The 12,034-nt window shown below is 33.3% G+C and overlaps 1 protein-coding gene across 2 annotated transcripts; it reads left to right on the top strand.

The window, feature by feature from the left end:
- Positions 1-233: 233 nt before the first annotated feature.
- On the top strand, positions 234-8,629 carry LOC114420975 (protein MEI2-like 1). 2 transcript variants are annotated; one of them, XM_028386702.1, is made up of 15 exons: positions 234-745; positions 1,471-1,636; positions 1,852-1,903; positions 2,574-2,855; positions 3,048-3,460; positions 3,569-3,727; positions 3,923-4,039; positions 4,139-4,287; positions 4,589-4,671; positions 4,752-5,159; positions 6,297-6,933; positions 7,337-7,421; positions 7,505-7,573; positions 7,667-7,846; positions 7,940-8,629. In XM_028386702.1, exons 2-15 carry the CDS (start codon positions 1,559-1,561, stop codon positions 8,090-8,092), a joined length of 2,865 nt encoding a protein of 954 aa, XP_028242503.1. In that variant the 5' UTR covers positions 234-745; positions 1,471-1,558; the 3' UTR covers positions 8,093-8,629. The 2 variants fall into 2 exon arrangements, with proteins under 2 accessions (XP_028242503.1, XP_028242504.1); XM_028386703.1 differs by having other exon boundaries at positions 235-745; positions 4,139-4,275.
- Positions 8,630-12,034: the final 3,405 nt, after the last annotated feature.

Here is a 12,034-nt window from a genome sequence, read left to right as displayed (position 1 = left end):
TTTTTTTTTTAAAGAAAATCTTATGTATAAAAGATAAGGTGTCCAAATTTGTAGCATTTTGTTTCATCAATACTTTCCGTGTCAAGTGCGGTCCTTTTCATTTTTATTTTTAAATAAAAAATACACGCAAAACACGACTTGCCGTATTTTGTATTTGTTATTATTTTTTGCAAACTTTTTTTTTTATTTGTTTAATTTATTCTAATTAATTAAAGCCAACTAACACACTTTTTCTCTTCCTTCCTTTCCTTCTTTTTCTCTCTCTCCCTTTCTTTCTCTGTCACAAGTCTCAAAACTCTGTTCTTGGGTTGTCTGATTCTCTCTGAACCACACAGCGTGACCGGCGAGCTTAATCTCGCCGGAAAATTGCCCTACGCTCGCCGGAATCTCCAACTTTTCCGATTTGAACTCCGAATTAGATTCTGTCTTTCCTTTCCTTTTTGCCAGTGTTTGGGTCTTTAGAAACAGCCAAAATTCAAAAAAAAAAGAATTCGCTTTTATTTTCTTTATCCTGGGGTGAGATTGCAAGGAAAACAATGCAGAGAGAGGATATGAGATTTTTGAAAAGAAATCACGAGATCCCTTATTTTTGAATTCCTTGTGTTATAGATATCCTGCAAGATTCAATTTTTATTCTTCTTTATCTCTCCTTTCAAAAGTTTCCTATGAGAAGGTTGTTGAATTTTGTGAGGAACAGAGATTTTGAAGTTTTTTGTGCTGGGGATTTGGTTTTTCACAATTCAAGGTGAGAATTTTGTCTGGTTAAAAAATATTATAATCTGTGTATTTCTTTTTAAATAGAAATATTTGTTTGCTGATTTTGTCTTGGTGCTTCTGACTTTGGGATCATGACCTGTTAATGTTCATCTTCACTATTTCCTCCTTTGGAAAATTGGGTTTTTGCACTTGATCTGTTCATGTTTGAGGCCTTTCCTGCAAAATTGCCTTACAAAGATGGAGAATTGAAAGCTTAAGTCTGATGTTTTTTCATTTTCATTTTATGGTTGATTGCAAAAAGGGGAAGCTGGCAGTTGTTATTTATGTGCAGTTGAATTGGAAATTTCCTAATTTCTAATTCTATGGATGGTTTTATTTCAATTTCCTGCATTTTATTGACAACCAAAATGGTTCAATTGTGTTAGGTATTTCGTAGGTAAGCCACAAGGTTTCTTCTTTCCCCCCAATAGAATCCATTTCCGGTGGTATTTAGTTGAAGATGCAACGATTTTTGCATCGATCTCTTTGAATTTTTTGGCAAGTAGAATTTAGGTAGCATAGTTTAAATTACCTGGTTCTTCCCCACTTTTTTTTTTTAATATAATTGTCAAGAACTCAAGATAACTTATATTTTCTGGGTTTGACATGACCTCAAGTTTCTTTCTTTCTTTTTTTATTGGAGTTTCATGTTTACTGTTACCTGCACTTTCCAATGTCAAGCAAATGACCTAAAATTTGTTTCCAATATACAAGGATGAGTAGAGTACAAGGAAGCTAGCAATTAGGGAGTTTTCAGCAATATTACTCTTTTTCCAGATTGTTTGGACTCTGAGGCTACAGGATGCCTTTTCAAATCATGGATCAGAGGGGTGTTTCTGCTTCATCCCACTATTTTGATGACATTTCCTTTCGCTCTGAGGTATTTATTGTAATTTTAGTTTCTTGAACTTCTAAAATGTGACCCCAAGAATTTAATGGTCATCAGATCCCTAAAACATTGTACAGTTTTACTATTAAACTCGGGGTCTTTATTTTTTGAAAAAGTTAATCAACTTCTCTCTGGCGTTCAATGCTATTTGCCTTTATGACTCGTTGGTTTTCTAAACTTGTCCTGAACTCTGTTTTTTTGGGCAGAGGAATGTTGGATTACGGAAACCAAAATCCATTAATGACCATTACCCACAAGGTGAGGACAGATCACTCCATTATTTGTTCAAAATACAGTAGTTCTGTATGCTGTTTTGGTTTACTCTCTAATGCCCTCATTAATGCCCCAAGATTTCTATCTAACAAAATAATGTACCAAATACCAATTATTATTGAAACATCGAATGGACTATTCAGAATTTGGTTCACAAATTGGTTAGTCACTTTGTTTATTTTAGGATTATTTTTCTGTTTGTGTATATTTTATACTTTACAGGATACACTGGCTCTCAATTCTGAAATGTGGTAATACATTTCTGTTTTAGCGCTTTTCAGCCAATATTTCTTTTCCTTCTGTTTTGGACTTCTTGTAAATGTTTGGGTGCACACAGGACAAGTGATTGTCAATGTTATTTCCTAAAAGTAATGTTATTTCTGTTGATGGTGATTCGTTGAATATACTTGAGCATTTTAGGACATTTTAGTCGATTTTCTTCTCACCTTTTGCTTACAACAAATATATAAATGTTTGGTTGCTCCTGAATCTGATATAATGATTATCAGTTATCAATCAATATAGTCAAGTACTTGGAATGAGTGATTGATGTCAAACCATTTTTATACATCTATATCAATTACTATATTACTTTATCTGCAAAACATGTTACTAATTGCTGGATAAGTAAGCTGTGCTATTTTGATTTTATCAGGAAACAATGGAATGGTAGCATCACCTGGCAACATTTTGAACGCTACACCCCCCCTTGATGTAAATGCAAAAGCTGGCTTACTGTTGCCACAGGCTAGTCTACCTGGGGATAACATACATTCCACGGAATCATCGAATTACCGTACCAAATCATTGTCTAATGCATGTCTGCAGTCAGCACCTACCTCTTATGGTTTAATTGGCAACAAGATTGTGACCAATGCTGCCCCTTTTGAAAGTAGTTTATTCTCAAGCTCCATGTCTGAGATATTTAGCCAAAAGTGTAAGTCTTTGTTTCATGCCATACCGAGCATACATGTATGATGCGTATTGTGGCCTAGTTAAGTGATCGGTACTAATGAAATGTCCTTTCATCTGTCTAATAAGTTATTTTCTATCTGTTTAAGGTTTTCTGATTTTACTTTAGTTAAATTGATGTCATTATCTGTCTACTTATTTGCTAATCTTGGTGCAGTAAGGTTCTTCGGGAATGATGTTCGGTCTGATCATCCCATTACTGCTGGTTCTCCTCCCAAGGAAGAACCATATAAATCTCTTGAAGAAATGGAGGCTGACACTATAGGCAATCTCCTTCCCGATGAAGATGATCTGTTTTCTGGTGTTGTTGATGAGTTAGGATGCAGTTCTCATGCCAGAACAAATGATGATTTTGAAGATTTTGATCTGTTTAGCAGTGGTGGAGGCATGGAGATGGAAGGAGATGAACATTTAAGTTCAGGAAAAAGAATGAGTGCTCTTGATGGAGATTTTGGTTTCTTTGGAAGTTCTAAAGGAAAACTTCCTTTAGTTGAACAGCCTTCTAGAACACTTTTTGTTAGAAACATTAATAGCAATGTAGAAGACTCTGAGCTAAAGGCTCTCTTTGAGGTGTGTCTATATTCTTCTTTGCTGAATGCTTTTATCCTAGTATTCTCAGGAAGCATTTCATATCATTAATCATAAAATGTAAATGCACTATTATGTTTGTTCTGGCAGCAATATGGAGATATCCGAACCATTTATACAGCCAGTAAGCATCGTGGGTTTGTCATGATTTCTTATCAAGATCTAAGGGCAGCACAAAATGCAATGCAAGCACTTCAAAATAGGCCATTGGGGTCTAGGAAACTTGATATACATTATTCAATTCCAAAGGTATAATATTAATAACTTATCTTGTATGCATAATTCCATTTCCATTGCTATCATTTGGATAAAATTGGCTGCTATTGTTGTTCTTATCATCTTAGCAGTTAGTATTATAACTATGTGCTTTGCTTTTTCAATTACTTTCTCTTCCTACTTTTTACACTTTGGTTATAGATGTATATTAACTTGAAGACATGTCAGGTCAATGCTCCAGAAAAGGATATTGGCCATGGTACACTGATGCTTTCTGGTCTTGATTCACCTGTTTTAAATGATGAGCTTAAACAAATTTTTGGATTTTATGGAGAAATTAAAGAAGTAAGTTGTCGATTGTTGGTTTTGCCCTGTTTTAGTTTAGTTTCATGTGCTTTATGAAGATTATACAAGGTTCCTTAAATATTATGTCTTTAATGGCAGATCTATGAATATTCAGAAATGAATAATCACAAATTTATAGAGTTTTATGATGTCCGAGCTGCGGAAGCTGCTCTTCGTGCATTGAACAAGATTGACATTGCTGGGAAGCAGATCAAGCTTGAACCTGGCCACCCTAGGTTTGAAACATGGTGGCTTGACCCATTTTTTTTTCCTCTTTTTATAAATTTAATTTTTTCTCTAATTTGTAGTAGCTCTTGTAACTGTTTTCTGTATTTTACGTGTGCCTATCTAAAAGATATTATGCAAATGGTTTTATTTTGGATGTGCTTATCTATTTGTATCACCTTTAATTGCTGCCTGTTTTTGTTGGCTTTTATGGTTAATGGAATGTAAAGTTGTTATAGATCACCTTGATGCAAAACTTGTTACATTTTCCTTTTAAGAAGCTATTTCCTTCTGTTAACAACCATGGAAACCTTGCTTTTGTAGTTTGATGCACCAGTCTCAAAAGGGGCAAGAGGAGCGAGATCTTGGTCAAAGTATTATTGACAACTTATCATTAAGACAAAAGGGTAAGGTTTTATCTGCCTGCACTTATTTTTTTTCTTAGGAAGCAAATGCTCTTCTTGGTCTAACTAGACATCATTTACAGCAACACTGCCTTCTGGAGTAATTGGATCTGGTTGCTTAGAAAATGGATATAATCAGAGATTTCAATCTACAGTTAGGCAACCTTTGAATGCATTTATGGATAATGCATTCATTCATGTGAATTCTGGCATTCACAACACTGTGAGAGGGGCACCTGCCGGAAAAGTGTCCAGTGTTTGTGAGTCAAGTAACTTTGTTGATGCAATGAAATTTGCATCTGGTTCGAGATTTCATCCTCATTCCTTACCTGAGTATCGTGATAGTTTAGCTAATGGTAGTCCTTATAACTTTTCTAGCTCCATTAGCAACATGGCTAACAATATAGGTGCTGGAGCAACAGAAGCCTCTGATGGCAGGCATATTCAGGGAATGGGCTCAACTGGGAACTTAGCAGAATTTAATGCGGGAGGTTAGTGCACCTTTTTTATGTGCTAAGAATGCTTAATGTATATTTTTTCTTTTGTGCAATAGTTTTTAAATGATTACTGTCTATTTAGAAAATTGTTACTGGAAGCGGCTAAATGACCAGAGAGGATAAATTTTTTTAGTTGAACAGCATCCTAGCAATTTGAAACTTTAAAATAATCAGCTTGGTTATTAAGGAATATGCATTCCCATAGTTTTTTAATAACCCCAAAAATCTTGTTTCTTTTACTGAAATATGCTGAAAATATTAACCACTTATTAAAGATCAAGCTGTTGGTTTGAACAGGGTTTTAAATAGTGCGCTATAGCAATGTGGAGCAGCCCTTGCCCACTACAGGGGCTGCTGTAGTGGAGCAGTTTAGTGTAGAGGCCATAGCGGGCTGAATAGCAGCCATAGCGGGCACTGTATCACGGTGCTATGTGTTGATTCCAAAACCGCCCTCTGAACAAAGACATCAGGTCTTTCTTGGAGGGCTATTTTTGATGATTGATAATTCCTATCTAGGATGCTTGTATTTGACATTTTTTGGTATGAGTGGTGATATTTGGACACCCATGATTTACAAATATCCCACCAACACCTCTCATTTCTATATCTCTATCTCTCCACATCACATCACATCACCAATCTTATCAATCACTTATCTCTCTCAAGGTCTCTACACGACTACACCTTTTGGGAGTCCAGGAATCATTTTCCTTGTTGGTATTTACTTGTAGGTTTTGTTCAAGACACCTCTGACTTTTATTGTTATTTTATTAAATATGAATGCCATTAATTTTTAGTAATTTTAATCATTTTAAAGAATTTATATGTATATAGTATACATTATATAAACTATAAAAAAATTCAAAATAGTGGCTATCCCGCTATACGCTATCTCGCTATAGCATTTTTGGAGCCAACCGCTACGTGCTGCTATCCGGGATTTAAAACATTGGGTTTGAATGAATTTAGAGTTGCCTGACTATCTGTGATTAAGAATTCCAAATTAAATATGGGTCTTCAGTTCAAGTGGTTGGATCTGGGTAATTGTAAGCTGAACCAATTTGTAATGTGAGTTTAACAGTTTTACATCTAATCTTGATGTGGTATCTTTGTTTTACTTTTGCTCATCAGGAAATGGGATACGCCCACATCAGGGACTTTATCATATGTGGAACAGCTCCAATTTGCAACAGCAACCTTCATCAAGTACCATGCTTTGGCAGAAATCACCATCATTTGTTAATGATGCTTCTTCTCCGGGCCTTCCACAGATGTCAAGCTTTGCTAGAACACCGCCTCATATGCTGAGAACACCACATATGATGGACCATCATGTTGGATCAGCACCAGTTGTTACAGCCTCGCCCTGGGAAAGGCAAAATTCTTACTTGGGAGGGTCCCCTGAGGCTTCTGGTTTTCGCTTGGGTTCTCTAGGAAGTGGAGGTTTTCATGGTTCCTGGCAAATGCATCCACTGGATTTTCCTTCTCACAACATGTTTTCTCATGTTGGGGGGAATGGCACCGAACTGACAACCAATGCTGGGCAAAACTCTCCTAAGCAGCTATCTCATGTTTTCCCAGTGAGACATCCTATGTCTTCAATGTCAAAATTTGATGCTTCCAATGAACGTATGAGAAACCTTTATCACCGTAAAAATGAAGCAAGCACCAACAATGTTGATAAAAAACTGTATGAACTCGACTTAGGTCGCATATTGCGTGGGGAAGACAGCCGAACTACACTTATGATAAAAAATATTCCCAACAAGTATGTTAATTGTCTCCCTAGCTTTTTGGTTCTTCTTGCTTCTTAATTTTCTGTCTTCAACTGATGTATCGGTAAAACTGTTAGTTTCCTTAAAGCCATTATTTTATTTTTATAGATTATTTTAAGATCTAGCAAATATTAACATAGACACATGTTATACATTTAATGGTTTTATCCAAGTTGGCTGCTGAGCATTTGGCTATTGCCTTTTTAATTTTGAAGTGTTGGAGTTCCTGCTTGCTAATGCTTCCATGGGCACACTTGTGCATGCCTGTGCTTATTTGACATATATCTTGATCAATCAAATTTTAGAGGCAGTAAAGAATTCATACTCTCTTGCATTAGTCTCCCGATTTGACTTGTTTCTGTTTTTTTATTTATTTATTTGCTATTTGTTTGGTAGGTATACTTCAAAGATGCTTCTTGCTGCAATAGACGAGCAATGTAAAGGAACTTATGATTTTCTGTATTTACCGATTGATTTCAAGGTAAGTATTTCTGGTTGATTTATTCTTTCCTTTTGAGAAGAAATCATAAATATGTTTCTAATTTTAGTCTACAACGATTGCAGAACAAATGTAATGTTGGCTATGCATTCATAAACATGATTGATCCTGGTCAAATTATTCCTTTCCATCAGGTTGTTTGGATTTTCTTATGCTTTGAGCTATCTATGTACTATGAATTTTGGGTTCCTCATGTTGATGGAACTAAATAAAGAAATGTTTTGCAGGCTTTTGATGGGAAAAAATGGGAGAAGTTTAATAGTGAAAAAGTAGCCTCACTTGCCTATGCCCGAATTCAAGGAAAAGGTTCTCTTATTGCTCATTTCCAGAACTCAAGCCTGATGAATGAAGACAAACGTTGCCGTCCTATTCTCTTCCATACAGATGGCCCAAATGCTGGTGATCCGGTAAATCAAGCTTTTGTTCTTTAGTTAAGAACTTTGTATTATCTGATTCTTCTGGTGGTGATAAAATTGATCAATATTTTTTTGTCTCTGCAGGAGCCTTTCCCCATGGGTGCCAATATTAGACTGAGACCCGGAAAATCTCGCACTGCTGGCAACGAGGAGAATCGAAGCCAAGGGAGCCCTTCAACTTTGTCAAGTGGAGAAGAGTCTGCTAATGGGATAGACTCTTCAAAAATCTCTAACTGATTTAGCCTTCCTTGGGCACTAACTGTTCAACATTGCACCATAATGCCATGTCAACCCCCCAAGTCTGTATGTATATTGACATTTTCTTTTTATGAGAGAAGAGCCAGGAGGAAAAGGGGCTCACAATTTTTTTGCTTATAGAGGAGCCTTAAACACAAGTTTTCTGAGGCTAAGGTACATAACCAGAATGAAGTCACTGATTGTAGTAACTTTTCTTTATTTCCTAAATTTTTGCATGTAGTCCTGCTACCTACCTTCTCACGAGTTTAGAGAATGGATTTAACTGAAGCTCAAAATTTTTGTTAGCTTTGAACAGATGATGTCTCACCATTTGCATTAAATTCCCTTCAGAGTTGTGGGGTTCTAGGGGACTTAACTGCGGATTTTGTTGTTCATTATTGTTGTACTTTTCTTTATGGACAGAATATTGTTGTACTGTTGTTCATATGTGTATTTTTTCTTTAATTCTATAAATTCTGGGGCTTTTGTACCCTTGTTGGATCAGTTTTTGTCTATAAAAGTGAACGTTGAGGAACATCTTAGTTTTACTTTATTATTATTATTTCGGATATTGTTATTTCTCTTGCAATTGCAATCTCTGAAATTCTTGCGGCATACCCAATTCCACTTTCCAGTGATTTCTCAGCCGTCCATAGTGCTAACTTTCTTGGCACTTATTCTTCGTTTGGATCAGAAGAAAAAGAAAAAAGATGTGTTTTAAAAAAATATCTTTTAGCTACATTTTTAATTTTAAAAATTCTTTCGTCATTACTGTTCACTCCATAAAATGGGGCATTTTTAATAGTAGTATTTTTTATACACAGATTTCTAGATCAAATTTAAGATAAAGAATTAAAGATTCCAACTCCTTTAACTTTGTAACCAGTGTAGCATATTGCGCTAATATGTTAGATGATGGTGGGCTTGACAAAATTAACAAGAAAAAGTTACCTGAAAATTAAAAAATTAGTTGAAAGTTAAAATAAGCTGGAAAAGAATATTAAGTAGGAGCTTGGAGTAGTATTTTAAAGGATGTTACAGGCTGTTGAGGTTGGTTGGAATTGGGAGAGTTTATTCATAATTTATTTGGACTAAGCAGTTGTGTAAGCATCCGGAAAAACCTGTGCAAACAATTTATGAAATGTTTATAAGATGTTCTTAGCTTATTTCAATAAATTTTGTAGGATAGTTTATAAAAAAAAACTTATATACAAGTACTTATTCCTATGTATAAATAAGTGCTTATTTAATAAGTATTTAATTAAGTTATTTACTCAAATGCGCCCTAAAATAAACTATTTAGCTAAGTTGTTTAATCATACAAGTCCTATTTAATGTAGCTGTATGGCGAATTCAAAACACAGGTTGGGTTGAAACATGTATCAATTGATTCATTGATTCTTGCGCTTGTTAGAAGAGTAATACTTTAATATGAAATTGATGTTTGCTCATATTATATTTGAAAACTTTGCCTTATTTTTATTTAAGAAAACATAAAATTAGGAAAAAAATAAACGCACAAAGTCAAATACAATTATTAAAGTGAGAAGAGAGGAGTGTAGGACAGAAAATGTTTCCCTAGTCTTGATGACGAGTATTTTTTTTTTTTGCTCGTAGTAGCAGACAAATCTGTAACCTCACAGTTTCTTGATTTTGATGAATTCTGCCATTCCAAAATCTTCGGTAAATAAGTAATAACTAAGCAAAATGTGAGAAACTAACTCATTTTAATGTCAAAGTTGGCATGATGTTTTGTTTGTATTTCTTTCGAATGTCACTTTTGAGATATGAAGCCGAATCTTTTCATTGAAGATCCATTAGTTAATAAAACATTTGACTTCCATGTATTTAATCAGATTAGTGCGTGCAATGCACTTCCTCAAGCACTTTTCTATGACTCAGAAAGCTCCTGTCAATGATTATTACATAGAGTCTACTGAATTAGCGAATAAGACAAGAACAGCTCCCCGATTAATTGATTAAATGTTCAATTTGACAATTATGAATGGCATTTCACGTGTCAATCACAGACTTCTTATTGCATTTTTCAGGTTCCGCGTTTTGTTTCAGTTTCATTTTATGTGAATGAAATTAATTGTTCTTTTGTGTTCCAGAGCAGTATTAGAATTTAAAAGTTGAAGTTGATAGAATGACAGTCCTATTGTGTTAAGGATAACGAAACTTAAAACTTCAATATTCAATTTAGGCCTACAAATATAATTCCATATTTCTTTCTGATGATTTTCTTTGCCTAACTAAACCTTGAACAGAGTGCTTAGGTTTATTTTCATGAAATGTTATTTTGAATGTAAATTCTATCTCTAGTTGCATATTATTATCTTATTTTGTTTCTTGAATATGTAGATGTTTTACTTTTCCGTTTTTGAGCATGGAATTATTAGTATGGTACCAGCGTGCAGTTCATTGAAGGCAAACGACAAATGAAAATATAACATTATGGTACTTGCAGGAATAATTCCATGTGTTGAAAGAGGTGAATAAAAGAAATAAAATATAAAATATAAAATAGTAAAACTGTTTTATCTTCCTTTTAAATTACTTTTTATTGGGTTTTAATGATTTTATAAATTGTGGAATTACAATTTTTTTTCAAATATTAATTAGTTTTCCACCTTAAATTAAATATATAGCTCTATCAATTAACTATTTAATATTTTTATTATATTAGGTTTAAAATACCATGGAGCGTATAGATTAGGAATTAAAATAGAATAAGATTTGAGTAGGATATTATACTATCCGTCTCCATACCTACAAAACAAATATTTATATCGGATCCTACCCATCCAAGTAGCAACTCTAATTCCTTGGGAAGGACTTCTTTGCTGGAGAAAGTTAAGTAAATGCATTACATCACATTTCATTCATTCATTAATTTTAACACATTTTTTTAGTATTTTGCATAAAATAAATTAAATAAGTTTAATGGCTAAGATGTAGTGCAGTAAAAATGTCATGGTAGAGGATTTGAATCCACTCGATACCCTACTCATCATACTTGCACTTTATGTTTAAAGTCGATAAATTATTAAAAATATTAATTAAAAAAATTCTGCAACTAAATTAAAAGTTCATTCTCAAATGATTCAAAATGACATTAAATTATTCAAATATAATTAAATAACCATGTAAAATTATTTTATTTTTCATCATCATATTATTAAATTTGAAACACAAAAAATCTCAAATAAATATTTGTAATATAAAGATATTTATATACTATGATATATCATTTTTTATATTAGTTTTTTTTTTTGTCTTTTTAACACTCATTCCAAAGTAGAATAATGTGGAAATTAAGTTTTTTTTCTCTTTTTTCTCCAAAGTTTAACACCAGAGTTCAAGTTTTTTTTTTTTTTTTATAAACATATGAATCATTATAATGTAAACTTTAAAGGTTTTAATTATAAAAAATTAATAGGATCTTAAAATTTATGATTTTCACAAATAATGGATAAAGAGTATATTTTTTTTTTCATAATGAGATTTCTCTCTAATGTATTTTGATTCCTTGGTAGAAGAGAGAAAAAAGATTTATCTTCCTTGACTTCATGGGTACAATATTTCTTTCAATATCTAATAAATTTATAATAGATTGTGTTTGAAGTCAATTTGGATTTAGATTCTTCCAACCTCATCTTTGCTCTCTTACTAATTAAGAGGCACAATCATTAATTTCAATTATATTTTTTTATGTGCAACAAGAATTCAGATTTGATTTAATTTTTTTGATAAATTATAAACTTTTAAATTTTATTTTAAGACATTTTAACACACAAGATTAAAAGCTACTCAGATATTCATCACTAGCCCAATCCTAGTGGATTAACATGCATGAATATGCTATAAAATAGTATTTTAGTTTTAGCAATGTCAACAAGAATTTTGATTTATCGTTTTAATCCTGTAATTGCAAAATAT

The sequence above is a fragment of the Glycine soja genome, chromosome 8 (genome assembly GCF_004193775.1).
Source record: "Glycine soja cultivar W05 chromosome 8, ASM419377v2, whole genome shotgun sequence".
In the NCBI taxonomy this organism is placed as follows: Eukaryota; Viridiplantae; Streptophyta; class Magnoliopsida; order Fabales; family Fabaceae; genus Glycine; species Glycine soja.
The sequence above is the reverse complement of the archived record's forward strand: the minus strand, read 5'-3'. Positions and strand labels throughout refer to the sequence as shown.